This window comes from Natrix helvetica (assembly GCF_964273705.1).
Source record: "Natrix helvetica genome assembly, chromosome: 3".
NCBI classification, from domain to species: domain Eukaryota; kingdom Metazoa; phylum Chordata; class Lepidosauria; order Squamata; family Natricidae; genus Natrix; species Natrix helvetica.
In genome coordinates, this window is record NC_138549.1 from 91,880,246 (window position 1) to 91,898,757 (window position 18,512).

The 18,512-nt window shown below is 39.4% G+C and overlaps 1 protein-coding gene across 1 annotated transcript in view; it reads left to right on the forward strand.

Moving 5' to 3' along the window:
* Nucleotides 1-10,048, forward strand: part of ZNHIT6 (zinc finger HIT-type containing 6) — a 45,773-nt gene extending 35,725 nt beyond the window's left edge. Inside the window, exon 10 of the mRNA XM_081946302.1 lies at nucleotides 9,627-10,048. Coding sequence (XP_081802428.1) covers nucleotides 9,627-9,703 — 77 coding nt within the window. The 3' untranslated portion in view covers nucleotides 9,704-10,048. The remainder of the gene's footprint in view (nucleotides 1-9,626) is intronic.
* Nucleotides 10,049-18,512: the final 8,464 nt, after the last annotated feature.

Here is an 18,512-nt window from a genome sequence, read left to right on the forward strand (position 1 = left end):
CCAGAGGTTCTACTGTATATGTTTATTCTTTCTACTTACATTTCATGTAACTTAATCGTTGCAATAACTCACTAGAACATTTTCCCCTTATTTGCTCATTTTTGGGACAAGACATTACAGTTCTGATTTCTAAGTAATTGAATTTTACAGGATAGATGTTTTACAAATATTCTTCCAGATAATACTCTAGTGTAGCATGTGTTTTAATATGTGCAGTTTTCCAGAACAAATGATCCTTCTTAATTGGAAGTCTATGTACTACACAGACCTTCAAATGTTCAAAGTATGTCTGGCTATAAATTCTGCTTTGTGTAGGATGTAACCATTAAAATCCAATTGAGAACCCGGTGCCTTCAGGGGCTATTAAACTTTAATTCCCAGGGATGCTCATAACAATTCAGCAATTGCTAAAAGGCCTTGCCCATTAATTTTTTAAATAAACGTTGAAAACTAGTAGTATAAAATTAGTGTGATGGAATGAATAAAGTATATATAGTCTGACATCCTGTCACATGATCTCTCAGTCATAGACTGCATTTGTCATATAATCTGAGGCTGAGAAAGAGCTGGGGGATTAAAAGTAATGGTTTTTTCTACATGGGAAGGAAAGCTGACATAAGCAAGTAGGGGGCAGGAAGTTACTAGCGTTGGAATTGGACTTGGTGGGAGAAAACAAAAATGGGTAACCCAAAAGGTACTCAATTCAATTCAATTGGTACTCAAACTTTGTTGGTTCCCAGCATCTCTAGTAGTTTTCAAACCATGCCATGACATTCCATCGTGCCACATTCCATGGTACCAGAACAAACTCACTAACTGTCCCATGCAATAGCATACCAATAATATTTTAGGCTTATACACCACCACATAGTGCTTTATAGTACTCTCTGGGCAGTTTACAATGTAAAAACATTATTTGTATATTGTAAAAAATTTATTAAGTTGTAAAATATCCTGTGGCACCCTGTAAATTTTCTTCAGTGCTCCAAGTCACCATAGGGCACAGTTTTGGAATCATATGGCAAGGACACAAAGAAATAGGCAGTCTTGAGCTGCTGAAGAGTTACCGTATTTTTCAGTTTATATGGTGCACTCTTCCCCCCCCCCCCCCAAAGTGGGTGAAAATGTCTGTGCGTCTTATACAACGAATGTTGCCGAAGCCCCGTCCACCAGCCGGCCCCCACCCTTCAGCCTCTGCTTCCCAGCAATTTGCCTCCTTGCAGCAAACAGCCTGGACAGCTTCAGCGTAGCCTGATTTAGCACGAGCAGATGATTGACAGTTGGATCTGCCTCCTGGAATAGCGCTTATCACAATGATGGCCAACCTTTTCCGAACTGAGTGCCCAAAGCTTGCATGTGCGATCTATCTAACCAACACAGATATCCAGAGAGAGAAGAAGATGCATGTACTAAAAAGATAAAGGTTATACTGGAAAGAGATTTCCAGTAAACTTGATTAACTGTAAAAAATTTAGCAGCAAACATACTTTAGGGCAGCGATGGTGAACCTTTTTTGGCTCGCTTGCCACAAGTGGGGGGAGCGCAGAGGGGTCGTGTGGGTGCGTGCCGCACCCATAATGCAATGCGCGACCCCCCCATGCGCATGCGTGCACAAAAGGCGCAACCCCCATTTTTACATGCTTTTTTCACCCTCCCCAGGCTCCAGAGGCTTTATAGGAGCCTGGGGAGGGCGAAAAGAGCCTCCGGAGGCCCTCTGGAGGCTTCAGGGATCATCCGGAGGCTTCCCTGACGCCTTTGGAGCGCTCAAAACGATCCTCCGTGCAAACCGGAAGTGACTTCCAGATTGCTCAGAGGGTCGTTTTGAGCGCTCCAAAGGCTTCAGGGACCGTCCGGAGGCTTCCCTGACGCCTTCGGAGCGCTCAAAACAACCCTCCGAGCAAACCGGAAGTGACAAATGGCTCCGAGTACCACCTGTAGCACACGTGCCATAGGTTCGCCATCACTGCTTTAGGGGAACCTCACTCATTTCAACAGTAATGGTACTGTTGCCAGCATATGGTGAATCTCTGAATTATCATAAATTATTTGACATCAGAAGCCAGAAGGTAAGGGAGAGTTAAATTTTGTTTGGATGCTGAACCCCACTTGTATTTCTATCCAGCTGAAAAAAATAAATTTTACATAAAAACAAATCTTTCTTTTCTTGATACACCATACATTTTTTTAAAAAAACTGACTCAATTCAGAAAAAAAACCCTTGTATGCTTTTCTTTTTCTGACCAATCCCATACATTTCTGGTGTATAATTATTAAGATGTTTCTTGGTAGAATTATACAGATGTTGGTGACATTCTAGTTTTTATTCTGCTTCTCAGTGCTCATTATTGTCTGTAAGTTTTCCATTCGTTCTATTTCAGTAAAATAAGTGGTCCTTACTAGGGGGTGTGGATTCCTTTCTGTATGTAAAATTACTTGATCTCCTATGAGCAAGAGTTAACAAGGCTGTGAAAGGAGAATTGGGGTAAGCTGGAAGGCACAAGGAGTCGGATGATGAACACATCAGGAAATGAGTGATCACACTATGACATCAACAGCCAGGCATTAGGCAGTCCCGATTACAATGTCTTTGGCTCCTATTCCACAGCATTATGTTGAAATACTGAAATGTGCAGAGATATCAGGACTCCACAGTTTTCTGCATGAATTAGAAATCTAAGAAAATCCTTAATGCAATACCACCTGACAAAATTATTTTATTAGCTGTTATTAAAATTGCATATGTTGCTTTCTTAATACTTGCAATGAAATATTCACTTCTGTCTTTATGGAATAAAGGTGAATTAGCATTATGCAAAGGAAGAAAATGGTACAGCATAGGATCTATTTAACCAACACAGATATTCAGAGAGAGAAGAAGTCATAATGTATGATTTCTGTCACTTTTTGCCACAAAGGCATTGCCCTGAAAGGAAAGCAATTTTTAGATGACCTCTTAAGGAAAAATAACAAAGGAAAGTAATTCTGTGCAAAGTCCCAACTTGGCAGGCCAAATATTTTTATTTCAGCTGAAACCTCAACTGGAGATTTCTCTCAATCATAGACCTGTGGAAGTGATTCTCTCAGTATATGTTTGCGTATATTTTTTATGTACGTCCCTCTGTCAGAAATGAGGGGAACCCTTTTGTGTTGAGCAACACAAGATAAAGACAATTGCAAATCTAGCAGTCACATCCACGGTTATTGCCAGTGGTATGTTCTTCTCAAATATGGAGATGCCTCATAGCAGATAACCATATCTCATTGGACCTGTTGAAACAGAGATATTATTTTTCCCTTACTGACTTCTCAACTGAGGACACCAGAGTTCCTATGTCACATGTTAATAGTTTCTTTAGGATAAGCTTAAAGGGCATTTGTTCCATTTTCATATTTCTTTACTTTGATTATAGAAATAGTTTTACCAGCAAAATAAAGAGGGAGGAAATACGACTCTAAGAATGGGAGGAAAAGCTCTTTTTTCCATGCCCCAAAGATATTCTTTAGATCTTCCATTTAGACGACGAGGATGAGTCCTCCGTTCTCATTTGACTTCAAGACAAGTCGTCATAGTGATACTGGGATGAGGATGCCTCCAAAACTTGTTGGAGAACAATCCCACAGAAGTCAAGAAATTTTTCCCTGTGCAAGAAACAGGGAAAAAATGAATCTGTTTATAGCTTAAAAGCTTTTCTCAAGATTTTTGGTTTGAAAGTCTGTCTTTACCTGCAGTCCTACTGAAGTTTTCTTTAGGCAAAGAAACAGAGAAAGCACTGCTGGGTTTGACTTCTTTTTTTAACTTCTGTATAATAGCTCTCTTTTGAGTGACATGACTAGGGGTGGGGAAGGAGGCGGGGGCTTAGAATGAAGGAATTGGCTACATTCCAAGATGCGGGGCCCCTTTTTTCTCCCATAGGACTGCATTAGGGGATTGTTTTGATTTTTTTTTCTCCGCAGCACTTGGACAGACCTGGCCCATTTTCAATTCAGTCTTTCTCTTGGAGAATTCTGCCAGACCAAGTTTCTGTTCAGTTTTCAAAAGACTTTCCTGCTGACAGGCAGAGTCCTGAGCCCCTTTACATAATTGGTCTCCATCACTCCTTGGGTTAGAAAAATAAAATTAAAAGGAAAGGCATGCTCAGAAAGTTTCTACTCCGCAACTGTCCTGGCCAATTTTTTTTTCACAGTAGACATCCTTCCTCTTGAAGTAGATAAGCGGCCTCTGTAGTGGCTGAAAGGAATAGAGTATCCGATTATGTGGTGAAGTACATAATTTAAGCTAATTCTTTTGAAATGCTCCATTTTCTTTAAACATTTCAAGAAAGCCTTCTTGATGGAAACGAAACATGAGGAAATGTACCTGCAGACCTTCTTAGAAAAAGAAACAACTCTTTTCTTTTTTTCCCTTTTCCAAGCCTTATTTAAGATTAGCATAGAAGCTGACACTCCCATCAGATTTTGGAAGCAATTATTCAGCTGTTCCATAAATTGGTTCCCATTTTAGAAAAAGAAAGGGGAAGGTTTTTATTTTTACAGTATCCATCAATAAGGTATCATTCTGATAATGGGCATTTTTTATGCCTTGATTGTTGAAAGCTCAGAATGAAAAACAAAACATTCTGCTGCAAATAATTGAAACAATATCATAAAGGCTTACTTTCATATTCACATCAAATTTATTTAGGTCTTTTTTCGGGTTCTCCGTTTTAATTACTTTTAATTACAAATTAATTCAAGGTAGCCCTTGAATTACAACCATTCATTTACTCACAGTTTGAAATTGTAACAGCACTGAAAAAAGTAACATGACTTTTTCACACTTACCAATTGTTGCAGCATCCCCCATGATCACATGATCAACTTTCAGATGCTTGGCAACTCGCATGTATTTTTTTTTAAACAAAATTGTATTGGTTTTTTAAAAAGTAAACAAGGAAAGGGGTAGTGGAATAAGTTACAAATTTTGGCAGTTACAATATGCAGGAGGTGGTCCCTCACCCCATACTCATACTTTTCAATTATTAATACATTAGATTATTACAGATTGATGGTATTTTGTCAGCATATAAACTTTTATCTTCAAATAATTTCAATCATTTTACATCAAACAGATTTTCTTGTTCATTTTTGTGATCTGAGTTTTCTCGATGTTGCCCCTTCTCCCCCCGCCAGCAGAGCTCCGGCCCCTCCCGTGTCCTGTGTGTCTGGTGTAGTGTCATCAGGCTTATCTAGGAGGGCTTTATTTTTTTCCATAAAGGCCTGAGCCTCTATGGTTGTATTGATTCTGACTCTTGTGTCCTCCCAGAAAATTAGCATACCTTCAGGCATCAGGCATCTGAACCACACCCCTTTCTGGTATAATTTCTTCGCTAGTAGCGAATAGTTTTTTCTTCTCTCTCTCTCACTTTCTTAGGGATCTGTTTCAGAATGGCTATTTCTCTATCCTGGTATTTTAGTGCTTGCCCCCTTTGTGCACTCAGAATCTCATCTCTTGTGGTCTTTCTAAGGAATTTAATGTGTACCTCCCTTGGAACGTTATATGTTCTAGTGTATGCTGAATTTACTCTATAAACCAGGTCCATGTCCCACCCCATCTGTTGTTTGTCTTTTTTGATGTATTCAGCCAAAAGGTTTATCATAATGTCCCTTAAATCTTCATCATCCTCCTCAATCACATTTTGAAAGCTAAGGAAAAAGGACATTCTTTCAAATTCCATTTTTATCTGGCGGTTCTCAAGCTCTTGGTTCCCTTTCTGCACTCCCCTCACCTCCCCCCTCATCTCAGCCGTCTCCTCCTCCAAAAGATCCAGTCTCTGTGAATTATTAATCGCCCGGTCTTGGTTCTCTCTGAGCTGCTCATTCATCTCCTTAAATTGATTTTTTAAATCCTCCTGTCCCTTTAAAATCTGTTGAAACATCTGCTGAAAGTCCACCTCAGAAGGCTTGGGCTGAAGCAGGGAGGTTAAAGTCTGTTGTCCGCTGGGGCTGGACGCTGAGGATGTCGGGGCGGAGACTGCAAAGGCCGGCTTCCCCGGGGGTGGTCTTTTGGGTGGCATTATAATGAGCAAAGAGATAACAATGTCAGTACAGAGGGAGGAAAACCGCCAAGGGAGGTTACGAGGCAGAGAGTCCAAGCAGATAGGAACCTTTTCTGTATTCAGCTCCTGGCAATAAAGTAATAAAGTCCTTTGTTCCAAGCCCAGAGTCCAATGTAACAAGAGATTTGTCTGAGTGCCACGGAGACAAAGACAAGATGCCTGAAGCTTCTATGGGTGGAGTCACGTTTCAGTGACTATGAAGACGACGGAAGTGTGCCATCTTGCCCTGCCTCAACTGGCATGTATTTATGATAGTTACAGTGTCCCAGGATCTTGTGATCACCTTTTGAGACCTTCTGCAAGCAAAGTCAGTTGGGAAGCCAGATTCTCTTTAACAAATACAGTGATTCACTTAACAACTGGGTCAAGAAAAGTTGTAAAATGGGACAAAACTCACTTAACCATTGTCTTGCTTAGCATACATTTTGGGTTCAATTGTCAAAAGTCAAGGACTACCCATATACAACTATACCCTAGGTCCGTGATGGCGAACCTATGGCACGCGTGCCACAAGTGGCACGCGGAGCCATTTGTCAGGGCACGCGAGAAGCTGCCCTGTCAGCTGGCCAGCGTGCATGTGCGCGCTGGCCAGCTGAGTTCATCTTTTTAAAAGCCATTTTTCGCCCTCCCCAGGCTCCAGAGGATTTATAGGAGCCTGGGGAGGGCGAAAAGAGCCCCCCCGCCCCCCCGGAGGGCCTTCAGAGCGCCTTCAGAGCACTTAAAACCACCCTCTGAGCAAACCGGAAGTGACTTCCGGGTTGCTCGGAGGGTGGTTTTAAGCGTTCCAAAGGCTTCAGGGAAGCCTCTGGACGGTCCCTGAAGCCTCTGGAGGGCCTCCGGGGGGGCGGGGGAGGCTCTTTTCGCCCTCCCCAGGCTCCTATAAAGCCTCTGGACCCTGGGGAGGGCAAAAAAAGCATGTAAAAATGGGGGGGTCGCACGTTGTGCGCGCATACGCACTGGGGGGGTCGCGCGTTGCATTATGGGTGTGGCACGCCCGCACACGACCCTCCAGCTCTCCCCCCTCTTGTGGCACGCGAGCCAAAAAAGGTTCGCCATCACTGCCCTAGGTCCTTTGATTTTATGGTGCAAAGATTCTGCTTCTACCTCATTAAAGCAATACAGTGACAGGGTTTACTACTGTGTTGAGAGAAGGGAAATCAGAACTTCTAAATCTCTTGAAACAGAAGTGCGTAATTTATACATGCCTCACTACAAGAAGAATCAAGAAATAATGTAAACAGAGGACATAATTGATTCCGATTGAGCCATGAAAGCCAAAATGCTTATCTTTCTTGAACTAGATAAAATTTTAAAGCCACTTAGATCAAGTCTTCTCCATTAAGTTTTTTTTCTTTTCCAAGATTTCAAGGCTTCTGTAGCTAAACCATTTTGAAATTAGTCAAGGTACTTTATAAAATCACTGATATCATATTCTTTATTTCCAGACATTTTTCTGCCAGTAGAATATACAGTAAGAAAAGGGAAATGCTCCTGAGGTAATATCAGATCAACACATAATCTCTTTCAGCAAGCTTTCAAATCTTCCATTTCTTTGAGCAGACAGAATTCTAGGAAACTAAATAGACAAGTATCAATCTCAAATGAATGAAAGGTCATTTTCTGAATAATATCCAAATCACCCTTCCATCTGGGGCTAACGTTGAAATTCAATGTGATTCTGAAATTCCAATCATTAGGATTTATATCGCAGACGTTTTTGACATTAAAGCCTGAATTCAGACACCAAATATCAGATTATCAGAATAAATTGCAGAAAAAGGAAATACCAGGTTTTCTTTGGTATAGTAATTGTATTTAGTTTTTGTCCTAAATGTCATAACTATATCTCACAGAACTTCTTCCCATACCTTTCCAGCATACATGGATATAGGGGCATATATGAGAGGGGAGGATTCATCTTGGATGAAGAAATAATTACAATATTCTTTTAGAACCTAAAACAAATAGTAAAAGGAATGCTGAACTTTATCAAAAATAGCTACCCTTTTCATGAAGCCTGACCAAGCCCACAGAATATCTACCACTACTTTGGTGTTATTACTTTCTGGCAATTCCATTGCCAGAAGCATTCTGATCCATTGAGTAGAGGATGAGTGAGTCCCTAGAAATCGGCTCTTAAGGAACTGCTGTCAATAATTAGGGGCATTTGATTATTGGTGCAGATTTTATTTTGGGGTGGGGTTGACATATAGTATCTATATACTGCTAAAACTCTTCTGTTTCTAATTTTCAATTGAGCAAAACAGTATCATAGAGCAATAATTTTCGGACTAGGCTACTTTGAGTGGCTAGCTTTTAGAATGTGTATAAAAATTGGGACTCTGTACTTTCTTGGGATTGAAATTTTTAAAAGTTGTGGTGGTTTCCCACAAGTCACAGCAGGAAATGTGATTGTCATTTCCAAATTACCTGATAGTATTCCACAATTTATTGGGGAAGCCAGCAGCCTAAACTCAGTTATGATCGCTGATATTTCTGCAAGTTTTCAGAAGCCTGAGAAGTGTAGCAAGGGTGCAGCAGAGGTTGGAGAACTGTGCAAGGATGTCCTGTGGGTCAGGACGGTGCAGGAAAGTGTGAGTAGCCAGCATGAAAGTAGGGGGACTGGGGAATGGTGTACAGGTGGGGAAGACTTACCCAAGCAACCTGTAACCTTCCCTGTAGTTTCCCCATTGACTTTCTCCCTGCAAGCTTTCCATAACTAAAATCAGTGGGGAAGACCGCAGGAAACTGCAAGTCTAAAGCCAGTAGGCAAGTAAGTGGCTACTGCCACGAAGTGGAAGTTACAAGGGATTGCACAAGAAGTGTGACCAGGATTGGGGAGGGTGTGCAATGGGTAAAGTCAGTGAGGGTACCTGAGAAGTGTGGCAAGGATGCAGCATAGATTAAAGAGGGATAGGGCAGAGAGGGGACACAAGGATGTTGCATGGGTTTGTGTGACTGAGTATGGGGGCTAGTGCACAATTATTAATTGAAACAATGACCCAAATGGGTCGGAATAGATCATTCTGTTTTTCCTCTGTTCCTCACTTTGTTAGTTTTAAGACATTAGCATGCTCCCCTAGATTAAAGATTTGCAACTATCTTAATTGATCAGAGGTTAACAGAACCTCTTTTTTTTGCTGTTAGCAATGTTTTTACAGGTGTTTTTAGCAAACACAATTTGGAACAAGAAACTCAGTTGTTAAGTGAAGTGGTTGCTAAGTGAAACAGTGACTGTGCTTATGATCTTACTTCAGCTTTCCTTCGTTTTACAGATTTAGGAAGGGCTTATATGCAAGGATGAGTTCCAAAGTTACTTTTTCATCACCACTGTAACTTTGAAGAGTTGTTGTACAAGATACTTGCTAAATGAGAGCTACCTGTATTATTTTGACGACTACAATTTTATAGCAAATCCAGAAATTCTGCATTCTATAATGGTGTGATTATAGATGGGCACATTAGTAGCAGATGCAACTGGATTGAGTAAATAACAAATACTGTATAAATGTATTTCTTTTTTCCCTTTAGAAATCAATACATCTAACGAAGACATGATTAAGGAAAATTCTTCCGAGGAAGAAGGGGAAATCCATGATAGCTCTTGAAGATATCAGTGGAATACAGATTGGAGTATTTTATATTACATGTATCATTTTGAGGAGATATTCAGCAAATATATTTGTTTTGAATGTTATTTTTAAAAAATTCAAAATCTATAATCACTGAAAAACAGTACAGCTTGAACAAATAAATTCAATAAAGATTAAAGGATCAACTGCACAATAGAGTTTTATAGAATTTGCAAGCTTGCTTTATTTATTTTTTTATTTTCACTTCTTGATCTCAGTTAGTGTAAATATTTGTTGCATGTTCATGTCCCTAACCAATCTAGCTTCAAGATCTTATAGATATAAATATGTTAAAGAATCAGGTAGCCATCACATCTCTTTAGGCCACTCCTTGCTCTTATTTTAAAGCACTTGTTAACTATGCCATCTAGTTTTAACATTTATGGTGTTCATCATATTCAAATATTCAGTCAGCTTTTAGATTTACTGTGTGTTACTCCTTTTCTTTATGCTAAAACCATGTATTCAAAGCAAACCTATTTTTAAAGTAGATATTCAAGATATTTCTAAATGGCTCAATCACTTCTCTACTTTCATTTCTCATCCATCTATTCACATCACCTAATAGAATATTTTTATTTATTAATAAAGCCATTCCTGAGAGCAAAACAACCCACAATCATCCCATTGATACTCTTTGACATGTATTTTAATTCATAATTCTTCTTACATTTCTACTTTCCTGTCTGATTCAGCTTAAATCTTAATTCCGATCTATTATATCCTTCCCCTTTCTTCTTGTTTCAGATGCTCACAATGTATCAATTTTTATTTTATGAATTAACTCATGCTTCTCCTGTATACCAAGTTGCAATCTTCCACATGCCTTAAGGAGTTAAAAATACTAACTTTTCCTATCCGTCATAATTCGATCCACTGAAGCTTTCACATGCTTTTTAATAAGATAAAGAAGACAGAGGGTTCCACGTGCAGCATTCCTTACTAACAGTAAAGATGGTACCAGTGAGCTTTAACGTATTTTAGTTAGTAAATCACAAAGCACATCCAGTTTTACTCCAAGAAAGTTCTAGCTATTTTAAAGAAGATATAGGGTAACCATATTGGCAGAGTCAACAAATTCCGATCTATTATATCCTTCCCCTTCATGAAGAAATGTGGCACTTCATTTTTTCAAGGTCAAGTTGTTGCCATTTGTTGTGGTAAATATGTTTGCCACAACAAATGGCAACAACTTGACCTTCAAAAAGGTCATTTTGGGAGTGGGGGAATGTTATTGAGGATCATGAGTCAGAATCTAGTTCATCCATTTGTTGCCTTTGTTGTTCTCGGGTCATTTGTTGTTGATTAACAGTTTTGGAATGTAGGGAAGGAACCTAGAATAGCTGGAAAAATCTAAACAGCTCTAATTATTTGCAAAGGTATGATACTGAAATACTAAACTGGCTCAATCATTCAGCTCAACACTGGCATGCCTCTGGGGTAATGACCTATAGCTCCAATACTTAAATGTTACTAATCTTTTTAGTCACTGGCTGTCGCATAAATTCATGGAGTTATAGGATATCTTAATGCTATGGTCATTAGGAATAACTAAAAAAAGATGTTGAGATTCTCGAAAGAGTGCAGAGAAGAGCAACAAAGATGGTAAGGGATCTGGAGGCTAAACCATATGATGAATGATTGATGGAACTTTGTATATGTAATGAAAAGAAGGATTGGGGCAGTGGTGGGTTCCGGTACAATTGCAATGGGGCCTGGCGTCCACTATATGAACCCGCGCAGCATGCGCATGTGTCCTTATCTCTTGCAACGCCTCCGCGATGTTCCAGCTGCTTGGCAGAGTGTCGCACAGGTGCTGTGCGCTCCGTGCGCATGCATGGAAGCATCAAAGAGCTCAAATACAGGTGAGCACAGGCGGGAGGATGGGCCCTCTGGAGCACCGTTGCTCTGGGCAGGCACCAGTACCGGGACGTACCACCTGCAACCCATCACTGGATTGGGGTGATACGATAGAGTTCCAATATTGAGGGACTGTCACAGAAGAAAGGATGTCAACCTATTTGGAGAATAGGTCTTGTCCTGAGTTCAGGACAAGATATACAGGCAGTCCTTGACTTACAACCACAATTGAGTCCAAAATTTATGTTGTTAAGTGAGTTTTGCCCCATTTTGTGACAATTCTTGCCATCATTGTTAAAGGAATAACTGCAGTTGATAAGTTAGTAACCCAGTTGTTAAGTGAATCTGGCTTCCCCATGGACTTTGGTTGGCAGAAGTTCACAAAAGGTGATCACATGACCCCAGGATGCTTCAATGCTCCTATATGTACCAGTTGCCAAGCACCTGAATTTTGATCACATGAGCATGCGGACGCTGCAAATGTTGCCACTGTGAAAAACGGTCATAACTCACTTTTTTCAGTGCTGTTGTAACTTTGAACCGTCACTAAATGAGCCATTATAAGTCAAGGACTCCCTGTAATGAGTGGAAGATAATTAAAGAGAGAGCTAATCTCGAAGTAAGGATAAATTTCCTAACAGTGAGAACAATTGGAATGGCTTATCTCTAAAAGTTGTAGATGTTGTAAATCATTGGAGGTTTTCAAGAAGAGACTAAGTAGCCAGAATGGCATTGGGTCTCCAGCTTGGAACGGGGTTTGACTAGAAGTTCTCCAACCTTCTTATTCTATGTTCTAGTCATAACTCATTCCATGCAAGTTCCCTCACAGCATGTCTGATACATGCTCAACCTCTTTGATGACCTCCAGGGAAGGAGAACTCGCCACTGAATCTACTTCTTTGTAGTTATAGTTTTGGTCTTGCACTCTGGAATAGAACATAAGTCCACTCCCTCTGCAATATGCTAACTCTTCAGATATTTTAAGACTGCTATCATTTCTTTAATCCACCTCTAAGTAAAAGGTAAAAATTCCCCTCGCACATATGTGCTAGTCGTTTCTGACTCTAGGGGGGCAGTGCTCATCTCCGTTTCAAAGCCGAAGAGCAAGCACTTTCTGAAGACGTCTCTGTGATCATGTGGATACCGAAGGCGCATGGAACGCTCTTACCTTCCCACCAAAGGTGGTCCCTACTTTTCTACTTGCATTTTTACATGCTTTCAAACTGTTAGGTTGGCAGAAACTGGGACAAGTAACGGGAGCTCGCTCTGTTACGTGGCGCTAGGGATTCGAACTGCCAAACTGCCGGCCTTTGATCGACAAGCTCAGCATCTTAGCCACTGAGCCACCACGTCACTATAGAGTAAAGATACCCAGATCCTTTAACATCCTCACAGGGCTTGATTTACAACTTAGTTGTTCTTTTTTTTCAACTCGCTCTAGTTACAGACTTTTTAAAACAAGGGTGGGCAGAACTGGTGTACTCAAATCAGGGCAGAATAAAGTAGAACAATTACTTCCTGTGATTTATGCTCTCGGGATATTGTTAGCCCTTTCAGCATCTGCATCCCTCTGCTAGCTCATATATTGCTTGTGGTTAACAAGAATACCCATATTTTTTTCTATTAAACAAATATCAAACCGAGTCTTGCTGATCTTACGCTTGTGCCTTATATTTTTCCTGTCTACATGCTGTTAAATTCCATTCTGTTCATTTCATCCCATAGCTCAAGTCAGTCTGGAAAGCTTGACAACTTTTCATAAGTACTTAGCCAGACTTCCCAGCTTAGTGTCAATTGCAGATTTGCTACGCATCCATCAACCCTGCCATTCAAATCATTGATAAAGATGACAAATAGCACAGGATCCACAACTTGGAATCCTGAGGACCTTATTCAGTACTTCAAGCCAAGCCAAAAATGGAGCTAATAAGGAGCACTTTGGATGTCTCGTTCAGTAGATTGTGAATCAATCTATCATAATGCTCATCATTATTAAGGAGAATATTATGAAAATCCTTTATAGAAAGCAAAAGATTCCCACATGCCCGACTGCATCTGGCAAATGAACGTGCTAGTTCACGATGGACTTGAAATAAATAATTAAAAAGCAGCTGACAGAGTTTTGACGAATAACCTAAAATCTCAATAACTTACTTAACTGCTCTATGCAGTGGCCTCTCTGGGGAAATGATGAGCATCTCATTAACTGAGTCATTTAAAGCTAGATTGGACAACGCACTGGAAAAACTGCTGCGGTAATAGCAACTTTAGCTCTCGGGTTGGTATATTTGTAGCTTCAAGATACTAAATAAACATTAGCTCATTGTTCTTGCCTGAAAGGGTGAGTAAATATTATTTATTATGATAACTTTATTGTCTTGTTTTTTAATAAAAAGGGGGAGAATGGGTTATGTAGCTTAGCCCTTCATTGTTCCAGGGCACAAAGAAATACCAAAGCAGCAGCCAAGCTTTTTAATGGCTTTCCAGCCTGTTTATTAGATTAACTGCCTGTTCAGCGGATCCCAAGGAGTCAGAATGTGAAGATCATTTATATGTTTGGGCCCATGATCTGTTTAACAAAGTATTTATCAGCACTCACTCTAGGTAATTTTCCCACTATCTTACTTGGAAGCTTTCATGGAGATCCCTGGGTTAGTTTAATAATAAGTTTAATTAGTAGTAGGGATCCATTAAGGCGGGAGGAAAGGAGGGTCAGATCTTGCCTCTGACTCATCATAAGTATTCTGGACCATCTACTGGAACTGTGGTGCTTTGCAGAGGGAGAGACTGAATGAATTGGTCCTCCTTTTGATGAAGTCACTTTTGAACTCACTTGAAAGAAGCAGCATTTGAAACGAACTGAAAAGATAATTACAGTATTACATAACTGAAAGAAAGTGGAATATCTTCTACTGTAACATGTGCTGAACCCACCCAGATGTAGACCACATGAGGACCTTCCCGGTAGTTCCTTTTGGGTTACCCAGTATGGGAAAAGTCAAAATGTTACGGGGATAGAAGAGAGATTAAATAGCAGCACTGCTGTTCACCCCTTGTAACATTTCAATAGTGTTACTATTATTGATAGTAATATTTTTGCAGTAGGCTATTACCGAACTCACTATGCTGCAAGAATTCCCTTATGCTACAGTAGAGAAATACAACCCACTCATACCAATTTTTCAAAATATGTGCTTTAAAATAAATTTATTTTTAAATAAGGTCAGGAACTTTTTTTAGAAAAAGCTACCGAAATGCTTATTTAATTTTATTTAATTTTCAAATTACTTTTTGAGCTAACTCTTCAAATTTTGGTATCCAATTCTGCCTGTGATAGTTTTACCTTCATCTTTTTTTTTTGTTTCTTTCAAACATATTGTATGTACAAATAATATATCTCACTAGTTATGATAGGAGACAAAATTGGTAGTTTAAGCATATACATAACCATTTTCTTAGACCAAACACATAGCTTTTCTCTTTAAAGATGCTATTTGTGAATTTTTATTTTGGAACAATACCCATGTAATAGATGCACGGTGATGATAATTTGTGTAATTCTAATTAATGCAAATTAAGGCCGCATAACAGTATTTTATAGCGGAAAGTTGCAAAGAATCCTTTTATAACCAGTGATGCTACTCAGTTCAAGCTGTTTTTGCTTACAAATACTGCATTCCTCCTTTTATGTTCCAAGCTATTTACCGGAAAACATTTTTTTAAAATGTAAAAAAACCACTCATTTTTATTTATATGGTTGCTATGGAATTTCATTGAACTGCATGTAGATGCAGATTGCGTTAATAAGAGGGAGGGGGAACTGTATTCCAGCGAACAAAGATTAGTCTGTGTTTGTATTAGAATGTTGCTATGGAAGAGCATATGGTTTTATTTCATGAAATTTGCAATGAAGTGGAAGAAAATCAGCATACAAGAGAAACAGATAAGAAATGACAATAAATGCCACAGTATGTCAATGTACAAATCGATTGCTTGGTCACAGATGATAAAGTAAAGAAATTATCATTTGGATTAGGTAGGCTGTTTTTCTGCTGAATTGTATGATTGAGTAACCAGCCTTTTAATTCTACCTTGCCCCATTACATTAGAAATTGCTTCTCCTTTTGTAATACTTTTGTTGTTGAGGTCAACAGTTCCCATATTAACCATTTGAGCTGAAGATCCTGGTTGTATTGGATCCAACATGCTTTTTCTTGCCATTTCAATGAAAAGTTAACATAATACCCTAAAATTATTCCTCCCCTCCCAACACAATGCTTTCCTTCTGCAGAAACCCACAAGAATGCAGAGATTCCTGCCTAATGGTTAATACTATAGCAGGCCATTGAAGTCGCCACTTTCTATTAATAGACAAAGAAAGAGTGTACTATTGTCTATATAATGCTAAGTCAGATGTTTGTGTTGAACTATGAGACACTGGCATCCTTCCAAGTCTGCTTTCTTCTGAATGGTAATTGAACCACAGACATTTCCATTCTGCAAGTTATCTTTATAGCAGGCCCTATTGAGAAACACAGAGACACACACTTGCTTAATGTACTTTCTGATTAAAACAACATAAGCTAATTTATGGATGTTTATAGTAATTTATGAATGCTTAGACTAAGATGCAGATCATTTCTATTAATTCCTCATTATAACCATTAACAACAGATTTCTGGGAATTATCAGAATTCCCTTCATACCACTCTTTCTATGATAAGATTCAGTATATTTCTTAGTTAATAAGCATATTCACCAAGTGATGCTGGAAGAATACAGTCATAACTATGATGTTTCACACACTGTTCAGGCAATATGTATTGTTTTAGGAAAAAGGAAAGCGTTGCCTCAGTATAGAAAAAGCACTGTTTGCATTAATAGTCTGTGCATAATCCATTTAATTAAAATGGAGGCTATATATACCTCTACATACATATATCTTCTACATTCTTTAATGTTCATTTGAGCACATTTATCCCAATGCCATTTAAAGATATAAAATTAAGGTCTGGAGGATCAGAGAGCCATTCAGACAGTTTATTATGCATGTGATATAAAATTACTAGAATACTTAATTAAGTTGTAGCAGCTGGAAGGGATAATAGAAAAATCAGGAGACACTTGTAGCAATCTTTTTTTTTTAAAAAAATCACAGAGAGATGATGCTCTTTGGTCCTAGCACACACACACACGTGTAGAATTTGGGAAGCTATAGAAAGCAGGATTGGGCAGAATATGACTGCCTTAACCAGAAGATATGTAATGTGGCTCAGAGCCACCTCTTCTACCTTTCAATTTACCCTCTGATACCTTATCTTTGTATATATTTTCTGGGGTGGTAGCCATATTTCTATAGTATTCAACTGTACCTGCCATTTTTATTCTTCCTAATCCACTGAGATGTTAGGGAAAAAATTGTGTGGATAGGTTCAGGATTTTTTCTATCCGTCAGCAGAATAAGTCTCCAAAAACCTAACAGAACTTTACCAGTTTGATATGAGAAAAGGTGATCTTCACCCCCAACACCAAAATAGCCTTAAGGCAGTTAAAAAAAAACCCTGAAAAAGCCCTACATCACTATAACATAGTTAATGGAATATTCCTGACCTGAATACTGTAACCTAAGCTATCCCACATCCTACATTTCTGGTCCCATACACCAGACCAGTATATGAACAATCCTGTTCTTTCCAGTGTATAAATACAGACAAAAACACATGGATACAGCATGAGGAGAGAACACACACAGACACGTACGTGTGTGTGTGTGTGTGTGTGCACGCGTGTGCATCTTGCATATTCTTGCGTGTATATTCTTATTCTGCTCAAACTCTCACCTAAATTGCTGAATTTAGCCACTTGGCTAGAGTTCTATCATTCCAGAATGCTAGGCAGAGCCTTCTGTTTCTTCCAAAATGCAAGGAGATGCAAAACCTTGATTCATCAATTTGTTAAGTTTCCAAGCACTGACTAGTCTCCAGTTCTCTTCTAGCCTGCTGAACAGATTCCAAAGAACAATGCTCAGTGCATGCATTCCCATTATAGGCATGATTACCTATAACTCAGAGGTGGGTTCCTGCCAGTTCTAACCTCTTCTATAGAAGAGGTTCCACAAATCTACAGTGCCGTTTAGAACCGGTTCCAGCTCGCTCCCGCCGCCCGTCCGCACATCATCAAGATGAAGAGCGAGAGGAGGAATTCTGGAAGTTGAAGTCCACAAGTCTTAAAGCTGTCAAGTTTGAACACCCCTTTTTTCTAAAGGGTTAGGGGTGCAAGGGTCTTGTAACTTGACAGCTTTAAGACTTGCATGCTTCGATGCCAGAGTTCCTGAGCCAACATTTTGTTTGCTAAGCTAGAGCGTTGTTAAGTGAGTTTCACCACATTTTACAAGTTGGCCATGCCCACCCAGTCACATGACTGGCAAGCCACTCCCACCCGGTCACATGGCTGGCAAGCCACTCCCACAAATCAGGCCGCACCTACAGAAGAAGTTCTAAAAAAAATTGAAACCCACCACTGCTATAACTTCACACTTTTACAAGAATAAGACTGACTTCTTTGGAAGCTTCAGCACAAATATGACCATTTCAGATATTTCTTTTGTTCCATCCTTCTTTCCCTCCATGATTGGCTTATTTCAATAGACGATGTACACTTCAATCTGTAATTTCTACAATGCATATCAGAAGAACTCACTAACAGCTCTGATTATTTTTTTGTAAGCCAAACCACTTTATCAGTAGCTGAGAGTCGGGATACTAGGTTCCCACAAACACATTTCTTTTCCAAAACAATTGTCGCTTCCCTATCTGTGCATAAAACAACCATGTAGCTTCACGTTATGTGCTGGAAAGCATCAGCATCTTTATTAGAATAATTTGGAAGCGCTACAGTTATTCTCCTCATTATCATCTAATTGGTA